Source organism: Chelonus insularis, unplaced genomic scaffold (genome assembly GCF_013357705.1).
Source record: "Chelonus insularis isolate UGA/USDA-ARS -01 unplaced genomic scaffold, ASM1335770v1 contig_369_pilon, whole genome shotgun sequence".
NCBI lineage: Eukaryota > Metazoa > Arthropoda > Insecta > Hymenoptera > Braconidae > Chelonus > Chelonus insularis.
The window spans coordinates 128,904-149,561 of NW_023276529.1; the positions used below are offsets into that span (position 1 = coordinate 128,904).

At 29.6% G+C, this 20,658-nt stretch overlaps 1 protein-coding gene across 4 annotated transcripts in view; it reads left to right on the plus strand.

Annotated features, from left to right (window-relative positions):
- Window positions 1-20,658, plus strand: part of Rbp6 (RNA-binding protein 6) — a 178,148-nt gene that overhangs the window by 127,004 nt on the left and 30,486 nt on the right. For all 4 annotated transcript variants that reach the window (XM_035083758.1, XM_035083756.1, XM_035083759.1 and 1 more), the window contains exons 4-7: window positions 10,996-11,078; window positions 11,835-11,919; window positions 18,274-18,306; window positions 19,194-19,277. In XM_035083758.1, coding sequence (XP_034939649.1) covers window positions 10,996-11,078; window positions 11,835-11,919; window positions 18,274-18,306; window positions 19,194-19,277 — 285 coding nt within the window. The remainder of the gene's footprint in view (window positions 1-10,995; window positions 11,079-11,834; window positions 11,920-18,273; window positions 18,307-19,193; window positions 19,278-20,658) is intronic.

The following is a 20,658-nucleotide window of genomic DNA, read 5'->3' on the forward strand; positions in this document are numbered from 1 at the left end:
CATAATCATAATAACATATGTTGACCCAATTTTTCATTGACGCAACATGAAAATAATGAAAATGAAAAAAACTAGATTTTAACAAGACGCCACTTCTCATTCAAATGATTGAAACTCGAAATGCACAATGCAATACTCGAATGCGATCGTTCGATCGAGAGGCTGGCATTGATTCGGTAGACAATTAAGCTCGGATTACACGAGATGGATCGCTTTATGTGCCTGCGGGCTAAATGGATACACATAGCTGAGATTACTCTGTTCGATACATGTCCTTGTTTAATGCTTGTATACCCTCTTGAACGCAATTACATTTCTTGCAAAAGATTCTATACTTCTATAAATCACATTTTATTATTCCACCAGTCCATATATGTGTGTATCTTTCATGTACAAAAAATACCCTGTTTTTTACATTTATTTAAATAATTAGATGAGATGGAGAACTAGTGAGCTGGATGGTCAATGATTGAATCAAACTCTATACGACCTTTAATTTGTGTTCTGTAGGCTTTAATAAGCTTTAAGTACGTCAATACTTTCCAAATTGATAAAGAATTTATTCTACATAAATTATATAGATTTTTTTTAATTTATTTATATTGACTTGAGAGTATATTGTTAGATAGATGTTGAGAGAATGTGGGAAACTGTAACAAAGTTTATGAACTCTTGATCGAGCCTAGATTTAGCAGAAAAATGATTCCATTCTGAGGCTCTAAATGAAGTTGAAATATGTAGGGGCTTTGGTGTATTTTAAACTCAATATGAACTTTCAAATTTTTCCTACAAATCTTGAAATTGAAACGAGAGTTAACTTTTCCACTTTGGTGGTCATTTAGTTTCTAATTGAGATTGACAGGAAATATTACTGGCTATTAATTGATATAATCAAAAAATTGAATGAAAATAGAAACATCTGCTAAATGTCAAACTTTGTTCTCCATGTGAATTTCTATGTTTGTGATTAGATATCGAAAGAAATTAGTCATTTTAACAATAGAAAAACTGTCATGAAAAATCAATATAAGGATAATGAAGAAGGTGCGGAAATGATTAAATGTCATCAATGACTTTCATTTGGAAACTTTGTTGAGACTAGGGTTCATAGATCATGAAAATCATAAGAGAAAAGTTTATTATTAAATATAAAATATTTAGCTCAGGATTCAAAACAATCTTTTTAATTGTTATCTTCAAGAAACTCTAAGAGTTTTCTAATTATGAGTTAATTTATTACAAAACTTTCTCAAGTTTTGGAGTCTGTGATCAAATCAAAATTGTTAGCAAATTTTCGAAAACTTTCTAAAATCATCTTGAAAATCTTCTAGAATTTAGATAATTATGTTAACATTTATTCAATTTAAAATTAGTACGTGTTGATCAAGAAACAATAAACAAAAATAAGAATCGTGGTCTTTCAAAAAAGACCAAAATTACGAATTTTAAAAATCGACCCTATTACAATAACTTGTAATGGGAAGTTAATAATTTCAAGTTGTAAATGTAAAACTTTTTCTCATTTTTTCTGTTCAAATATCGATTTTATGTGTAAGTGATTCAAAATTTATGATTGCAGAGTGCACATAATGCTCGTACTTTTTATTGCTTAAGTCAATAATCGTTTTAAATTTTTCGAGTGTACTGGTAAAATTGGAAAAGAAATTTCTCGTGCTCAAATATCGTCTTGAAAATGGATTCTTAAGGTAATAAAAAGACGTGAAGAGTTAGAAAACGATTTCCAAGTTTTTAATGTAAAATACACGGGAAGGTAATATTCGGTATTGAGAATAATATAGTTATGCGACTCTGATGCACTTTTTTTCTTTTTTTCCCTCACTTCTCTGCTCATCTCTATCCATTGGATGTATAAAACTTTAACTGTAAATCAAAGTATACCCAACTGCCTCACTCGAATACACATATTTTATTGTTTCATAATAAAAGTTTGCCGCTTTTCGATAGCTGAGACAGAGGGTGGTTCCATGTAGCAATGACGATGATTCGGAAAGGAAAGAGATACTAAAGAAAATGAGAAAAAAAAGCTGAAAAGAGTATGATCTTCTCCCATTATAACCAACGGAAAACGGAACTTTACGGTCTTACAAATCTTTTTTTCTCCTTTTCTTCTTTCTTTCTGCTGGCTTTTTGTTCCTCGTTGAAAGTTTCCGCGAAACGACTTATTCTCAATCGACTCATGCCGTAAAAAGGGAGAACGAAAATAAGAAAGCGAGAAAAAAAAAAATAAAGAATAGAGTTATGAAAGCAAATCGTCTCGGGAAATTCCTTCGATCCGATAATGAAAATCGAAATCCCATCAATACAGTATCTTTAAAGCTTAGAAGAAATTGAAACTGACACTTCGAGCCTATTAGATAGATGAATACAATAAGAATCATCATATCGAAATGAAATTTGAATGAATGACATTGACGTGAAATAATCTCTGATGCTAAGACTTACATTAAGCAATATTTCAAGATGCATCACAGCTTCTTCTGAATATCACTCTTCCAACTACAGCTCGAACATTTGTGACGTAAACGCTCCTGTCTAGTTAATGCTGAGTGTGAAATTCGTTATTTCGAGAAGTTGCTGAATCAGAAATTCTTAAACTCAGATTTGTGTTCATACTTGTTGAGTAAATAAATTAAAATTAAGGAAATCAACAGAAGGCAGTTCTGTTCTCTTGTTCTTGATCGAAATTTATATTCTTGATTGTTCGTAACTATCACGCTTATACCATCTAAGATTATATTAAAATAATACTTCATCTTATGCTGCTCCAAAAGAGGGATGTGAAAATTACATGACATTATAATGTTCTGTATTGCATTAAATACGATATAAATGACATAGATGTTATTTTCATTGAAGATGTTGATACTTGAGACAATCAAGAAGCAACTTTGAAAAGTGGAATGAAAATAATGTAATTATACTTCAATGTTTAAGAAAATAGCTGTTGATAAAGATATAGAAAACTTATAATAACTTTGAAGTTCGTTTTGGATAATATCAAGGCAGATAAAGTGGTGAATGACATGTGAAATAATTGCTTCAATGGAATTTCTACCTCTAATGAAGTATTTCTGATGAAGTAAATTAATTTCATTTTCAATATTGAGAATTGTTTGTGATAGTTACCACTTGTAATTTCATAACGAACTTAATGTAATAGAACAGTTAGGAATTTGATATATTTTTACTACCAATATGTGGATACCAAACTACCTTAAATGTTTTTTATCCTGTTATTTATAAATTTTATTTTTAATGACGTAGAAAGTTGAAAATTGAGCATTTACAGATACTACACAGTGGGAAATAATTTATAACACACTTATGTTGCAAAACGTTCTTGACTTTCATGACTATCACGAGTATCGAAAAAAAGATATAAAGGTTCGTGAGAACAATAATAAATCGTAGCAATTCGCAGGTACGGACATGAAACCGCGTAACGTACATACAGAATAGAGCTTTCTTGACAAATACGATCCATGTACCACTTCTAGATAGTAAATGTTTGTGCACAGCAAATGAGAAGAGAAAGAGGAATGAAACATTGGAGGGATGCTTGTCGACAAAATGGGGTAGCTTTATCCCTTAAATGAGGGCCGAGTATTCTCGGACGTTCGTGAAATAATGACCATCTCCTTTAGTAGAGAGGGATTTTGTTCAATTATATCTTATAGCACCATTTGAACCAAGTAACAACCTCTTATGAGTTTAAATCATGAAAGATATAAACAAAATTTAATACTCCTATGACTACAGATAGGAAGACATTAATTTTTCGTTTCTTTCGTACATCTTGAGATGATTCAAGAGCGATTTCATAAGATTAAACTTCTTTTAAGATAAGAAATAAACTTGACTTTTAGTTCTGAAGCCTCCCTTGAGGGGAAAATGGATTTACGATTACATTTTACATCAGTTTTCTTCTTATATAGACGTTTGACTTTTTGATGCTACACAGGAAAACACACTATCTATGTGATTTTGAATTATTTATGAAAAACTTTAAATTTTTTTACCAGCTGATTTATCTTCCAGGATGAAATTATTTTATAGAATTTTTACTCTGCAAAACTAGATTTAAATTCAATTCCATTTTAAGTTTTTCAAATTGTAGCAAAACTAATGTGTTCAATTACCACCAAAAAAACTTATAAAAAATTTAACTGAATATTTTTTCGATACTCATGAAACTGAACAATAAAAAATATTCATGTTAATTAGATAGTTAATGGTATGTTTTTCATGCCAACATTCATCAAGACTTAGGTATTAAAACAGTCCAAGAAGCTATAAACATGCTGAGCACCAATTACAAAACAAAAATAAACATTCATCCCGACATACTCAAAGCTAATCTCTTTAACGAGCATCAAATCATCAAAAGGCTGAAAAAATTTAAACTAGCAGACCTTATTAATTGCTACTCTGAACTTCAATCCCAAAAAATAGCAAAACAATCTACAAAAATTACTAGATAAGTGATCTAAAAATGAATTGAATGGATCAGCAATATCTCGAATCAGTTAACCAACTGGATCCAATGGACAATTTCAAAGTCTAGTGACTAGTTTGACATCGGAAAGGGTATTATATAGAATAAAAAGAGAGTGAAGTTTTAAGTCGGCTCGTAAAGCTGACTAGTAACAATGGTTATTACTGGTCAGACTAGTATAGGACAGGAGGTTAGTAGCCAATAAAGGTTCAACCACGTTACAGTGGCTCGTAGACTGTTATAGCTACTGGTACTTCCGTTGTTATGGAATATAGGCTTAAAGCCTACATCCATTCTGCATCATCAATGAATTTATTCAACTCTCGGGTATCTGACTAAATTCAAGAACAATCTACTTAAGTGCTTGGCTATGTATATTCATTGTATAGCAGGATAGGAAATGATTTATTATTGATTCCCAGACAAGATCTACAAACATCACCAATACATTTTGTGCTCAGTAAGATATTGCCTGGTAGTCTGCATCAACTTGTTGATTTACTGCGGCAAGCGCACTGTTGCGGTCTGACCTCATGCGGTCATCACTGTTTAATAGCCAGCATGTCCCCACTGCTCTTGAAACGCACTGAAAGTACAACTTCTATAATATTGCTTGTACTCTCTAACGATCGACTCGTATAACTGGATAACATATATACGCATCCACATACATTCATGTTTCACAAATATATATATACTTACATATAGATTTGTAGCTATGTATATAGATATACTTGACCAAGAAAGTATAACAACCCCTTCGAGACCCATGACGCGTCTTGGAGAAATGAAGCAATCGAGTTTATTCCGCTCTTGAGCTTCAGAATATCGCCTTTTGGATTATTCACGACTTGAAGAAGATATTATAAAAGCAGTATATACCTTCAGGTATTTTTAATTATATTGGAGTATAATTTTATCAATAACATCCCATGAACAAAATTTCCATGAATTATTTATTGAACAAGCTATTCTAGCTTTTCAGTACCATATTGGAGATTAAAATCGTTCAGAATAAAAAATGTTTTCAAAAGTAACATAAAATTCATTCTGTAGGAATAATAATAAAAAAAATGGAGATACATTTTTTCAACCTAGAAAAATAGTTCTAGAGTAACGATAGGATTTTTTTATGGCTCGATGATAGTTTTTTACATCGACTGGACTATTGATGATTTATTGCTCGATGCTTTCAGAATTTCTCTTATGTAATTAATTAAGGAAGAGTGCATACTAGTACTCATAAAAGAAAAAAAAACAAATTTTTCTGACAGAAGAATTATTGAAAATATTTTTTGATTCATGCTGTAGTTATTTTGAGATCCAAAATAATGGGAGAAATGGAATGTAGTGAAGAATTTTTTATCAATAAACTATGAGTCATCAGTAATCAAAATCGAATATTTGCAACGTCGACTTTGGAAAGTTTAACATTATCTTTCTCGTGTAGCAGCTGGAAAATGCATTCATGAAGCAAAAGCAATAGCAGAAGCACCAGCTTGCACAGCTTTGCCTAATCTTCGTTGCTGAATTTCCTCTTTTCTTCCATTTGACTTTACCCAAATGAGAGAGAAAGCTCTAGTTCCATTTCATTACTGATTTCTGGGTCAGATAGAGTTGCTTCATATCGAATAAAAAATAAAAATAATTCTTTGAGTTGATTCAATAAGATAAAAAAGATCATATAGATGTAACTGATAAAAAGATGGAATATGTTATCAAACATTATAAATTATAAAACATCTTCAAATAAAATGAATTAGGATTAGATCCATTTGATTTTCGATTAAATGGAAAAGAAGATTTAATTAAAAGCGAAGGAATGCTTAAGTATTTTAAAATACTCTAGGAGTATTAATCAAATATCAGATCATTTTAGTCATGGAATATTAATTTATTACTTTTATGATTGAAATGTGGGATGAAATTTTATTCTTATTCAAAAAATCAGTTAATTTTCATTAACATAACTGGAACAAAACTGGTACAGGTGGTAATTTTTCGAGGAAATTTTTCTCTAAATTCCTTGGAACATTGTAATTAGCTGAATCCTAATTGATCGGACGTTCGTATGCATCAGGATGCTCTGTAGCAACATGGATGAGAGTTTGGTAGGTAGAAGGAATGGAAAATGTACCGAGAGAAACGAAAGGCTGCATTTGTCACCCCTGGGATTCAATCCAGTCTAATTAGTCACTCGTTCGTTCACCACGTCGAGAGTAATTAATTGATCGATGCCGTTATCGAGTATTCTCCCTAGAATGTCGTTAAACCAGACATGTCACAGTGTTTTTTTAATATTTTTTTTATAAATTTCATTTCCAAATTTATTACTGGATAAACTTCCGATAAGTATAAACATTTTAATTGACCAGAAAATTTCACATAGACATTTTTTTTTATTTTTTCAGTAAACTACCTGTAAAGAGATCTGAAAATTATACTTTAGGGATTTTCTTAGAGATCTTTTTTTTTATTTCATCTGTCTTAATTAAAACTCCTATCTCTTTCCGAGATAATAAGAAGAATTTTATTGGGTAACCATGAAAAGATGTTTTTTTCATGAATTAACAAGTATATATCACTGTAGCTATTTCTTTTAAAATGCGGGTAAGATAGCCAGGTCGCTTTTTAAAATTCGTAATTTTGTCATATCTTTACGTTTTAAAGCATTTTAAAGCATATCAGAAGGTTTAAAAATGATTGTACGTACGTAAATTTATACGTAAGTGTGTTATAGCAATTTTTTGTAAACAAAAAGAACTAAAAGATGATAAAGGTACGAATATTAATATTTTTTTAATTTAAAAAATCTGTTATTATTATTAACAATGATAAAATATTGTATAGAATAGTTCAAAATTATATTATTAAACCCATTTGATTTCTTACTTGATGAAAATCATTTCTCCTTGACCAACCCATTAGCCACTAATGTACAAATAAATTGAGAGTCTACTTGTACCACAATGATAATTCTCACTCGAAAGTTCTATCATTTTCATTGACAATAAAGTGATCACTTTTCTTTAGATTCCTCTGCAATTTATGAGTTGGACATTAAGTGCGCGAGAGAATGTGCTATTGGAGCGATATTTAACGAGGAATTACCTAGACAAGGATGGGGGTAAGCCGAGATTTTCCCGCATTATCTCGGAAAACCTGAATGTACTACCGCTTCTACTGCACCAATGGCACACCGGCAACGCTGACTCAGTTTCGCCGGTAATCCGGACCGATTCGAAGTCTAGGACAAAATTCTAAACTATTATACTGCGTGATCATGCGATTAGCACATTCATGGCCAAAACTTTTTTGATTTAAATTTATTTTCAATTCAATCTTTTATCAATTATATCAATAATAATAACCTCAATAATTATATCTTGCACCATGTGAACTTTTAAATCTTCTTTTGGTCATGAAAAGAGTAAGAGTATATTTATTTGAAATTGTCAAACACACACTTGAGTATAAAATTTTAATTATTGAATTACTGATCGAATGAGAGTCCATTGAAAATCTATATTGGTCTACTTTCGTCTTATACTGCTACAGAAGAAGCGCGATTCCGGTAATGACGACGATTCATTACTTTTCAGAATCTCTCGAATAGAATGAAAAAGAAAGTCTCTCTCTTATTCTCTACATGCCAAAGTAAAAGCAAATTTATGACTGGACCACTTTACCACAGACGTACTTACATTAACAAATGCATGGGAGAGAAATTTGTAAAATAAAAAAAAGAGTGAGAAACTGAAATAGGGTGCAAGGGGTCGTCGTCGTCGTCGTGTTTGCGAGTTTTATATATTCAGGGTGAGATGCTTTTGAAAGCTCCCTTTTTGCAATGAATCTTTGTAGATATCTACCTCAAATGCTAAAAATTTCCCTCAAACACTATTTGTAAAGTTTAGCATTTTCTTTTCTTTTTTAATATTTCACTTTTTTTTTTACTTTTAAACGATGGCTTTTAAATGTTAACGTGATGTAAAAGTGCAATACCCTAAGGGTGTACATTACACTTGAGTTTAAACGCACAGTGCAAAAACGAAAGTGCAGATAGAAAGGTCGAAGATGTGTGTGCTCTTTTTACGAATAAAATCTCATTTTTTTTTTGAAAAATAAAATACAGTAAAAAATTTATTATTTTTCACTTTAAAAGTAGTAAATGTGAATATAAAAACTTCTCTTTGCATTTTTCAATATCTTATGAATAAAAATATCTTGTTGGCAAAATAGTTCTTGGTATATTACAAGAAGTAGAACTTGAAATTATTAATTAAACAGATAGTCGTTTTATAAATTCCATGATAAAAAAAATTTTGAAGCAAAGCTTTTGTACATATTCCTCTGGAAACAATTTTCATTTTAAGACGGTGTTATTTTTTTCTTAAACTACAGCAATTATATCACGACAATTCTTGTAGTATTTAAAAATATTTGCTTTGTTTTTTTTCGTCTGAAGCGAAGAAAAAACCTCAAAAATTTTAATATAAAACAATTCTGTCTCAGATTAATTTTTCTAATGAACCATACCGTCCGTTGTTAAGCAAAAGTTTAGCACAATTTGCATTTTTACCATGAATTAAAATAATAAAGAGAAAAGAAAATGAACTAAATGAGTTCTTGGTGTCTGGTAATATGGACGATTCTTTTGAGGGTAAGATAAAAAATGAAGTGAACTTTCTGACGGCAAATAAAAGCGAAAGTGAGAAAAACGAAGATAACCGATGGTAATTTTCCTCTGCTGGATATTCTTAAGGATCATTTAAGAAACTCGAAGCTAAAAGGATGAAAAGTAGTTTAGCGAATGTCCAAGAAAGTATAAAAGAGTGAATATAAAAGAAAAAAATAATAAAAAGTAAATGTTTTCGTGGTGGATATTTTGGCAATATTTTTTTTGCTATTTTTTTATTAAAATAGGCACATCTGGCAGACGTGTTGCAAAGGATGAATCAGCAATTTTTTTTATTAGCAAGAGAGAATCTCAATGGGATTGTGAGAGAGTAGGAAACCACTTTGCCTTCTATCTGTTTGATTCTGTATAAAAAAAACAGCCAAAGGTGAACTCACGGTATGCGTTTGCTTTGAAAAGGGAGGATAAATTCCCTTATGAAAATTCCAATTGGATGTATCTATATTTTTTATTTTTTCCCATTTTTTTTCTTTGTTGACTTGGGATGGAATTTGTTGAGATCCCTTAGGGATTACTCACCAACTGTACACTTCATTTTCGTTGTTAAACTCCTAATGAAACATTAATTTAATTTAAGCTCTTGATAAAACCATTGGAAAATTTATATCAAACAACATTAATTTCATCATTTATGTACTTATAAATGTGATGTTACTTCATCATAAATATAAAAAATATACATTTAAATCAATTCTGAATGTAAATGTTTTATTTCAACATTGTTGAAAATTAATATCAAGTTTTGAATGAAGAATTCAACATCCAGCAGACTTCTTACTGAACAACGTAGACCAACAAGCAAATAAGATCCTAGAGTTCTATGTTTCACAGAGTTAGGTTGTAGCAAGTTAAATGATGCTGGTGTCAAGTCATGGTCAAACTCCAACTGTGAAAACCATCAGGAATGAAAAGCCTTGTGGTTCAGAGAAGTTTGATGCCTGAGTGTAAGAGAGGTATAAATTCTGTTACTTAAGTGACCCGATCGTTTTTGTCGTAAGAAGAGTTGATAGAGTTAACATTCAGAAGGGTAGAAGATTAAGAAATGATAGAAAAAACCAACAATTGCTTAACAATGATGAAAATGAAGGATGAGAAAAATAAAAGCTATTCTGATTTTCGTTTAAATGATATGAATAAGTACAGATCTTGTGTTTTTATAATCGACTTTTGTTGGATGGAAGATTGAACAACTTCATGTTGGAATAATAGGAGCAATCGTTACTGGAACATTGCCTAATAATATTAGGCAATATTCTAACATGTCATTTTTCATTTTACTGAATTGAAAATTAATTTGTTTTGATGATATTTTACTTGGATTTCTATTTCAATTATTAATCTGAAATTTTCAATATAAATAAATAAAGGAAAAAATATTTCTTCCAAGATTATGTTATTGAAATAAACATCAATTGAATAATTAATCCAAGATTCAACTGGAAGTAAAAGCTCTTTAGAAAGAAGAATAAATGGGAATACGAAATTATTTGAAGCAATGACAAACTTTTACCAACTTCTTTTTAAAAATAGAAGGTAAATTAATTAATTAAATTCCAACGGTTTTCTCTAATCTTTAAGCTTAATGAAGACCATGTAAGTTGAATGTTTGACCGTTTAATTCACTGCATCATTATATAATCTTGCATGGAGGAGGAGGATACTTTGTAATAATTAGTGAAAGCTCTGGACTCTAATCATAAATCATTTAATTTACTAGGAGTAAAGAAGACTTTACTTCATTAAGTACTATTTTATTCTATTTTTCATATTTGTTCTTTTACAGGTTTCGGCTTCGTCACGTTTCAAAGCGAGGACGTAGTCGACAAAGTGTGCGAAATTCACTTCCACGAAATCAACAACAAAATGGTAAGTTTTCAATCTATCTAAAGATTACAATCCTAAGAAATGAGCTCCTTTTAAGTTAAACTAACTTGTGTATAGCATTGGTATTTTATTAAAACTCCAATAGATTCAAGTTATCAAGAATTCTCTTTCTAAAAATAACTCATAGTGAAGTACTTTTTTATTAAAAAAATTTTTATTATAAAAAATAAAAAAGTAACTTCACATGAACTACTTTCCCTGCAACTTGATAACATTCTTAGCTGAATGAAATCCAAGATGAAAGTAAATTCTGCATCATAGAAGCGTTATTTACTAACCACCAACAATGAACGTGAAGATGAACAGAATTAATGCACTGAATAATCGAGGAATGCACGTTGGTTATTTGTATTTGACATACATACAGGAGAAATCATCCGGAGGGGTTTAAGGACAGGGGACCAGAGAGGTAAACAGGTACAGGTATACAGAAGCCAGGACTCTACACTACTTTACTCTAGATCGTCGTATTATTTGTTAGCAGACCTTCCTGAGGGAATCTCTTATGCTCACATGATTATCCTAGTCCATTCAAATCCATCTGCATTGACTAAGTGATATAATCATTCATTATAATTTACTAGTTCATCAAAAATTCATTATCATCATCAACATTTCAACTCAAGTTTAATTTTCCTTGAAGTTCATGTGCACTTTCTATGAATGATGTTGAATGTTGATCATTCATAGCTGATGAAATGAATTCATTAATGCATAATGAAATAAATTGTGTTGCAGGTCGAGTGTAAAAAAGCGCAACCAAAAGAAGTCATGCTCCCAGCAAACCTGGCAAAAACGCGAGCGGCCGGCCGAGGTGCATACGGTGAGTTGGTGATGGTCGCAACACCCCCAACAACCTATCGCTACGCGCCGTACCCTTTGCCATCAGCAGCAGCAGCAGCTCATGCTGCTGCTGCTGCCACGGCAGTAACCCCACATCATCTGCTCGCGCCGATAGTTGCCACCACACCAAGCGCACATACATACCAGTATGCAGCTACTCCTACTGCTGCTGCAGTTTATGATGTTAAGAGAGCTTTAGCTGCTGCAGCGACTGCATATAGACCTCATCCAGCCGCTGCAGCTGCTGCTGCCTCACGTACTGCTCTAACTTATTCTATGAGTGATCTTCTTGGAGTCCAAGGGCTTGACATGGGAGCTGTTTATCATCCCATTCCAACTATTGGACTATGACCTACGATTTTGACTCCTCTTTCTCGACCACAGTGAACAGATCTTTCTCTCATTTTATTACTTATTTCAATAGTTTGAAAGATTTTTAATATTAGATGGCCTTAAGATAGTTTGACATTGATAGTTTGAAATTGATCTGAAAGATCATATTTTTATAAGTTAAGAAAAAAAAGAGATTTTTTTACTACATTATTTAGGAGAAACAATTACTGGAAGTATTACAAAAATACACGAGCTCTTGTCACTATCTTTTTTTAATTTTACCGGAAGTTGATGATTTATTAACAATCGACACAGGTTAACCCTCAGTGGAAAACATCTTAATATCAAAAACAGTACTTAAAATAAAAGAGAGTCATTGCTATTTTAACTACCAATATGTGAATGCCAAACTACCTTAAGGTTCAAAATTTTTTTCTTTGAATTTCTTAGATCTAAAATTCCATATGAGACTGTTTGATACAAGAAACACTGTGATTCTAATTGACTAGACTTACTGTTATCAAAAGTCATACACTAGTGATATTATTTCGTAACAAAAATATTCAACGAAGAAAGTATTAGTATTTTTTTAGTTTGTTGGGAAGTGGGATATTCTGAATATTATTTATTTTTACGTAAATTATTCTAGGGAGTGATAGATTTTTTAATTTATTATTCAAGTTTATAAAGATGAGAAAGGCTGATAGTGAAAAAATTTTCCGTCGAATAAATTTTCTAAGAACAAAAATTCTATTATTTGAAGAACATTAACAAATGCAATGATAATTGCTAATTTCAAAAATCGCCTCCAGAGATCACAACGTACAGAGTAGAAACTGGAGTGTAAACATAGAAACTCATTAGCACTTTGCCTTCCCAATTTTGTCAAGAGTTTAGTACTAAACTGCTACAAATACATTGGAGGATTTTTCACTTAATAGATAAAAGAAACATTTATTTAAATTCAAAGTGTTCAAATATTTATTAATTAACGATTTTCACGATAAAAGTTTCTTTTAAAGTTTTTATTGCAAAAATAATTGATGCGATTTTTGAAGTTGGCATTTCAAATCACAATGAAGTTGAACTTTATTACTTCAGCATCCAACTGAAATTGGATTTTTATGTTATTGTTGATTTTAGTAGAAAGTAGAAACAAACCGGGGCCTAAAGTAACGTCAATCAAATAAATTAAAAAAAATGTGAAGGCACATCACGAAAGACTGGTAGTGAAGTAGCAGTAGAAATGGTCAGATTGCGTAGATATATAGACAATAACGAAGTGTTCAAAAAAAAAACTTAGCGAAAAAAAAAAATAGTAGAAAGATAGAGAATTACTTTTCTCAAGTTGCTCAATGCCTTGCGATCAAGAGGACTCGCTCGAACATTGCGATCCAATGAATATAAATTTAACGGGACGACAGGAACGCGAGTGAGAAAACGACAGTGGGGAGAAGAGCAAGCAGGACACTTGGCGATTTATTATCGAACCACGATGTGAATCGGTAACGACGAGAAATACCCCGTGTATTCTGAGAAAAGAAGGATAATAACTATGCCAGCTGCGAAGTACCTAATTCAGTTTCACCGTAAGCCCACCGGCTATATCGAATAATTAAGTTTCAGCGTCTATCACAATTACCGCTAAAAGCACTTCAATTAAAATCCTATGGAACTTAATGCCTTCAGCTGGCGAAGCATGTCGGGGGTGGCAACTGGTTCAAGCGAAACGGGGCTCTCAATTTCCCTTTTCAAAACTCCCCCTTCACCCACTTTTACCTCTCACGAGGCTTTCGAATGAGTTCGTGATGATGACAAGGCGATCAAAAATCCTCCCGTAGTCCCTCGTCGATAAGAACTGAAAGATTGTCAATTTTCCGTAATTTACTAGATAGCTATCGTGAAACTTAGATAATCTTAATGGGGAAAAAATCTACTCGTTTGACATACCTCTAAAAGTGTGCATCGCATTTTTATCTCCGGTAATCGAGTTTCATTTTTTTCTCAATCCTTCTTAATTTTCTAATTAATTAAATCTTTTTTTTTTAACATGAAACAAATCATTTTTTTAAAAAATTAGTATATAAATATTTAATAATAAATTTAATTATACTGATTGACAAACATGTTTTAAGTTGTAATAAATAAAATGATCAGAAGACAAGACATTAATTAGAGGAGTCATAAAAAAATGTAGGATTTTCTGAATTTAAAAATATTGGACTAAAGTACAACAAAAAAAAACTCTTGTAATAATAAGTACACATTCCGTGTGGTGGCATTTCGTATATTCATTTGTTTACTATTGAGATGTAAAGAATAAAATGACTAAAAAAGATTGATGAAAAGAATTGTAATAAAATTTTGCAAAATACATCAAGGAATATGCAACAAAATTAAGAAACACAACGAATGAAAGAACGCGAGCAGGATTGATGTCAATAAAGTAGCTCGTAAAATTATTGTTGCGCCTTTTCAGACATTTCTCGCAACAACTTCATGAAATTTCATAATATTAAGTATTAAAAATATTCTATATTCGTAAAAAAAAAATCATTCTGAAAGCTAAAAATTCTAATAAGAATAAAATATCAATAAAACTATTTATAATAATTATAAAAAAATTATATACATCTATTATTCAAAATTTATATATATATATAAATATATAAATATCTATATATATATTAACATATACATTCATTCCGTGTATAAAAGTGGTTAAACAATTTAAGCTCATAAGTATTTACTCATTAAGTACCTAAAACACAAATGAAACTAAATAACGGCAAAATATTTACAAAAAAAAAGCAAAAAACCACATATATATATAAAAATATTGTTTTTTTACTAATGAAAAATTACGTAGAATTTGATATTAAAAAATCTATTTTATAAAAAAAACTTTATTATATAAAATTAGATTAATTTTTTTACTTCATTTCTCGATAATTAAAACTATCTATTATTATTTTGATTACTTACTAATAGATTTAAACATATCGGAGTATACTTTAGGTATAGGTAAACACTTATGTTATATATTTAGTATTAAAAATAATAAAAATTAAAATAATCCATAATTAATATTCTAGGTGATCCTTTTAGGAATTAAATAATTAGTTAGACTATAATTATTAATTAATTTGTGAACAGTATATATGTTCTTATTATTAATACTATTGTTATTATTATTGATTATTGATATTTATTATTAATTAGCAGATTAGTATTTAACAAAGCCGTTATTAATGCCGTTAGTTTAGAAATATGTCATAGGTCGTTCTCCGTGGAAGACATTTTAAAATAAATATTAACCAATAAATAATTAATTAATTATATCGGAATTATAATACACTCTTGTTTATTTATTTACATTAAAATAATTAATGTAATCAAGCAGACATTTAAAACAATATTATTTTTATCATTTCTGTTATAAATAATCTTATTCTCTTATTGATATAAAGTTATAGAATAAATATCTTCTACTGGGAACGGGCAAAGGCGGCTATAATGAGACTTATTATCAAGTTATACCTACTATAAACTATTATGCGACGATGAATAGTTACGTATTCTATTTAATACCTTGTAGCGGGTATACGTTTAAATATACTCATTCCGTATACCCGTATTTTCTCTTGAACCTACCTATTAATGTCGTGGTACATAATCAAACATTTCTCAAGATATATTACAACGTACCTTTAATTATTAATTAATGCGTGAGACTACGTGTGCCCTAGAAAGTACTATGCCCGAGAGGCGCAACACTGTCAGTTTCGTAAGTAGAAACAGAAATTTAACATCAGGCATTTTTTTCTCATGTTACTCACACAATTATTATTTATTACAATTTTTTTGATTTTTTATTTCTAAATATCTATTTATTATTTATTTTTTATTGAGGCCGGATTTAACGCGATGATTTGTTAAATAAAAAATGTTAAATAATTCAATGAATCAATAATAAATCAATTAAGAGTATATAATTATTTTTGAATTATCTATTATCGTAAAATAAATAATGTAAAGTTACATTTAAATTTTCTTAAATAAATCGAAGCTTGATCAACTATTTTTTATTTATTTTTATCTCTAATATTAACTGTATAAATTTGTTTAAATAAATCTAAAACCTCTTTTTCTTTATTTAATTTACAAAGTGAACTAACTGATATTAATAATTAAATTGCATTGGAAAATTGACACGATTCTCTTTAATAAGAAAAATCAAATCAAACAAATAATTGACGCCTCACGTCAGTTTGACATCCAAACCACAGTCCAGTAGCAAATTTAGGTACGAAATTATTACAACTATTAATATTAATTATATATATTTTATATATCAGTGTACTTAATATAGTTAGAAATCAAAGCTACATAATTAATATTGTCATATCTGCGTACATTGTGGAGCAAAATATCAATATGGAAATTAGATAAACTAGCGAGTCAGTAGTGTAGAATTGATGTCAGTGTTTCTTTAATATTGTATATCGTCAATCTAAATGTGTCTGTAGTTTGTAAATAATTTACTGAGATCATAAATATATTCATTTTCTTAATCCACTAGTAAGATAAGAAATCTAATAATATTAATTATTATTATTGTTTTAAGTATCATTATTGAAATTTGTTTAATTTTTTCTAAAACTATTTTAAAATCACAAAGTAACTAGAACTTTTTGTTATTTTTAACTGACTTTGCTTAAATGAATAATTTGCTTATTGGATCGAGATATTGTTAAATAAAACAGAATATTAATTGTTTGATAATGTTTAATACCAAAATGAATATTTTAAGTCTGATCCCAATAGATTGTTTACTTTTAGTCAATATAATCTAAGCCAATTTAGAAAAAGCCTAGAATACTTATTAAATTAACTTTACAATTTTAAATTAACCAAATATTGTAATCGCTACATAAACAATTAATCATAGAAATCTAAGAATAAGGTTTTGATTTGTCGTAGAGATTGGAATACCTTCGGACGCGTTGTAGAATTATTTTAGTAACCTATTTTACAATTACCAGTTTAGTCGATTTACCAGCCTAGTCAATGCGATAGTCTACAGTCTTTTAGTTGTGTGATCTTATTTAAATTTTAGTAATCCAAATTATGAAATTTCATGGATGCAATATATATTTATATTTTTAACCTAGAAGCTTTTAATTCCTTTTGTTTTTTATCCTTTGTTTCACTTTGCCTCTCTCATATACTACTTAATTCCATTTTTCACCACAAAATATTTTCCATTTTCGGAATATCAATTTTAAAGTCAATCAAAATATTATTCTTCTTTCTCATTGATACGAATTTCTGGGTTTTTTTTAAGCTCTGCTTATACATAATACAGTGTTGATTAAATTGTTCCCAGCAGTATTTTTTTCTGAAAAAACTATCGAAGTTGAAACATTTCTTATATTTTTGTTGTTGATGGAAATTAAAAAAATATTTTTTAGGTTCATAAATAAATATTTTTTCATTTTTTTTAAGTATTGGAACTTTTATTTTAGAGAAAGCATGTCTTTTTTATAATTTTATCAAAGACATGGGTAATAAAAGAGAATATTATATTTACATTGTATGCAGTAATTAAATATTATGCAAATAGTTTATTATTTATTTTAAAATTCATTTTTTCTTGTAAATTAAAATTATGATTCGATGAAGAACATCAGAGGAGATCTCATCTTTTAATGTTTTTAAAACGAAATGCTTTGAGAGAATAATTTTAACCAATACTGGATTATTATGTAAATAACATTTACACATTATTTTTTTTATGAAAAAATTGTCCTTCACAGAAATTCGTTTCTACTAAAAATACTGTTTTATAATAAATCAACTAATTTTTGTAATTAAAGATGCATTGAAAAACGATGAATATGAGAAAGAGAAAAGAAATGAATACTAAAGTAAATCCCGGAAATTAAAATGCACTCCTATTTTTATCAAAGTTATTAATCATTTTTGTTTTTCCTTGTAGATTTTATGTGGTCCCTGGGAGCATTACCTGATGGTAAGTAAAATATGTACGAGTTTCTCGGCAACTTTGGTGGTAAGGCGGACATACCAGTTGTCACGCTTGATTATTGGCCACATTTTTCAAATATTCTGGCACAATTCCACTTTATTCCATTATTCTATTTCCGTACAGTTTCTTTGAAACATATAAAAATGCTAGAATATAAAAACTTTCCTACACTATACCTATTCTCAGAGATATTTATCTTATAGTAAAACACTTGGAACATTACTTTTTTCAATCATTCTACTGTCAATTTTAAATTTATTGTTGAAAACAAATACTAAGCTAAATAGTAATCATAAGAAATCATTCTCTTTATCAATAAATGAATCCATAAAACCGTTTTCAAACATTATCACTACTTCTGTATTTATTAGAATCTATTAAAAAAATTTTATTCCTTACTTTCTCACTAAATCAATAAAACCGGATTTTTTTAATCCTTTAATTTAACCCTACAAAAAGTTAAATTCAATTCCCAAAAAATACTCACTGCAAGTCTGGATAAATTCTGGTTTAATAATTAAACACCAAAGTGGTTACAATATTAAACACCATAAACAAACTATAACATTTTGGTGAACAGCAAAAAGCGATTGAAATTAATCTACAAAATAACTATCGATTGTTTATGACGTTTAAAATTGTAAACCCTTCAAATATTTAGTTTCTGAATACTCAGATATATAGTGTTTATTTTTCTAAAAAAAAAAATAAAATCATAAGTCAGCCAAACACTGGCAGTTAATAAATGAATAAAACTTTTATTTATTTTAAAGATTAAATGGATGGAATGATGAATAAAAGTAATAAAAAAAAATTTTACTTTGTATAAAATGATAATTATAATTAACAAAATATTATTATATTGTTCACAGGTTTCCCAGCGGCAGCGTACGCGGCATACGCGGCAGGCCGCGGCTATTCTGGGTACCCTAGTTTCGGACTACCCTACCCGACAGGTAACCACCTTAGCCTTAACCATCTTAACCACCATAATACGACCCATATCGCGCCTCTGAACCTCAACTTGAACCACATACAAGCACCTTCAACACCCCACCACAACCCACCAACCCCTACTGCACTCTTTTACCATCCTAATTTAGACCTTTACAACGCCATGCCTCTGTGAACTAACTCGAGCACGTCGCGCACTTTAATCCATCGTTGCTTTTTAACATTATGTCGTTATCTCTTTGAACGATGATTATTGTACTCTTAAATGCACGATCCACAAAGACGACCATGCATTCCAGGGTATAAAGAAAATTAAGGAAAATAAAATAATATGATAATAAATCAAATTAAAGATAAATAAATATAACTATCCTTTTAAAAAAAAAAAATAATTTTAAATATTCATTTACGAATTAATTCATTATCTATTTAAGCTGTAAATATAGTTATTGGATGGTATTATTATGTAACTATTCAAAAGATATTAATTAAGGTTTCTAACGATAATTGACGAACGTATTTCTACTGTAACGTTTTAAATATACGTTAGATCGTTCGTTGAAAATATGTATGTCTATCGCATGAGTGTCGAAAAGAATCGATTACCAAACCACACTTTAATATATTTGCGTGTATCGAGGAAGGCTTCATACGAGTACCTACGCCTATGCGAGACTATCAGATTGATGTGGAACAGCTTCAGAAGTAGATTGGGTTTGATTCAGGGCTTGGAAGCATCTGTTTTATTCGTATATATGTATATATATATGTGTGGATATGCACAACCAATCGAAAATCATTAGAAAAAACTAGTTATTGCAGAATTCGATTGTAGGTCAAGCACACAACAGTCTTATTGGCAATTCAAATAGAATTTTGAGTTCTCCAAGGTTTTTTTTACTTTCTTATTTTACATTATTACTTGAATAACAAATACCAATTTTGTTCGTGGGAATGTGAGTTTTCAACAGCTTTCTTGGCATCAAAAACGTCTTTAGAAATTGCTTGTTTCTGAGTATGAAATACTTCAATTAATTTCGATAACCTCATTTATTTAATTGGTATAGGTATATACATATTTCGGCACAAGAAGGAAAAAGGTTAACTGCCATGGCGAACAATACAGTTATCGACAGTCGATAACAATAAATAATCTTTACTAGAACATTAAAAATTATTTCATCTATTTTTCTTTTTAAATGATTCTTGATTAGAAAGTAATTTAAACCCATTTAAATTTTTTTATAGTAATATAATATTATAAAAACATCAATTAGTTAGAATTAAATAATTTCAAAAACTTATCATTCTACTTTTTATCAACATTCATAAAAATCTGAACAAAAAATAATCAATTAAAAATGTTTGAGAGTTGTTATGTAA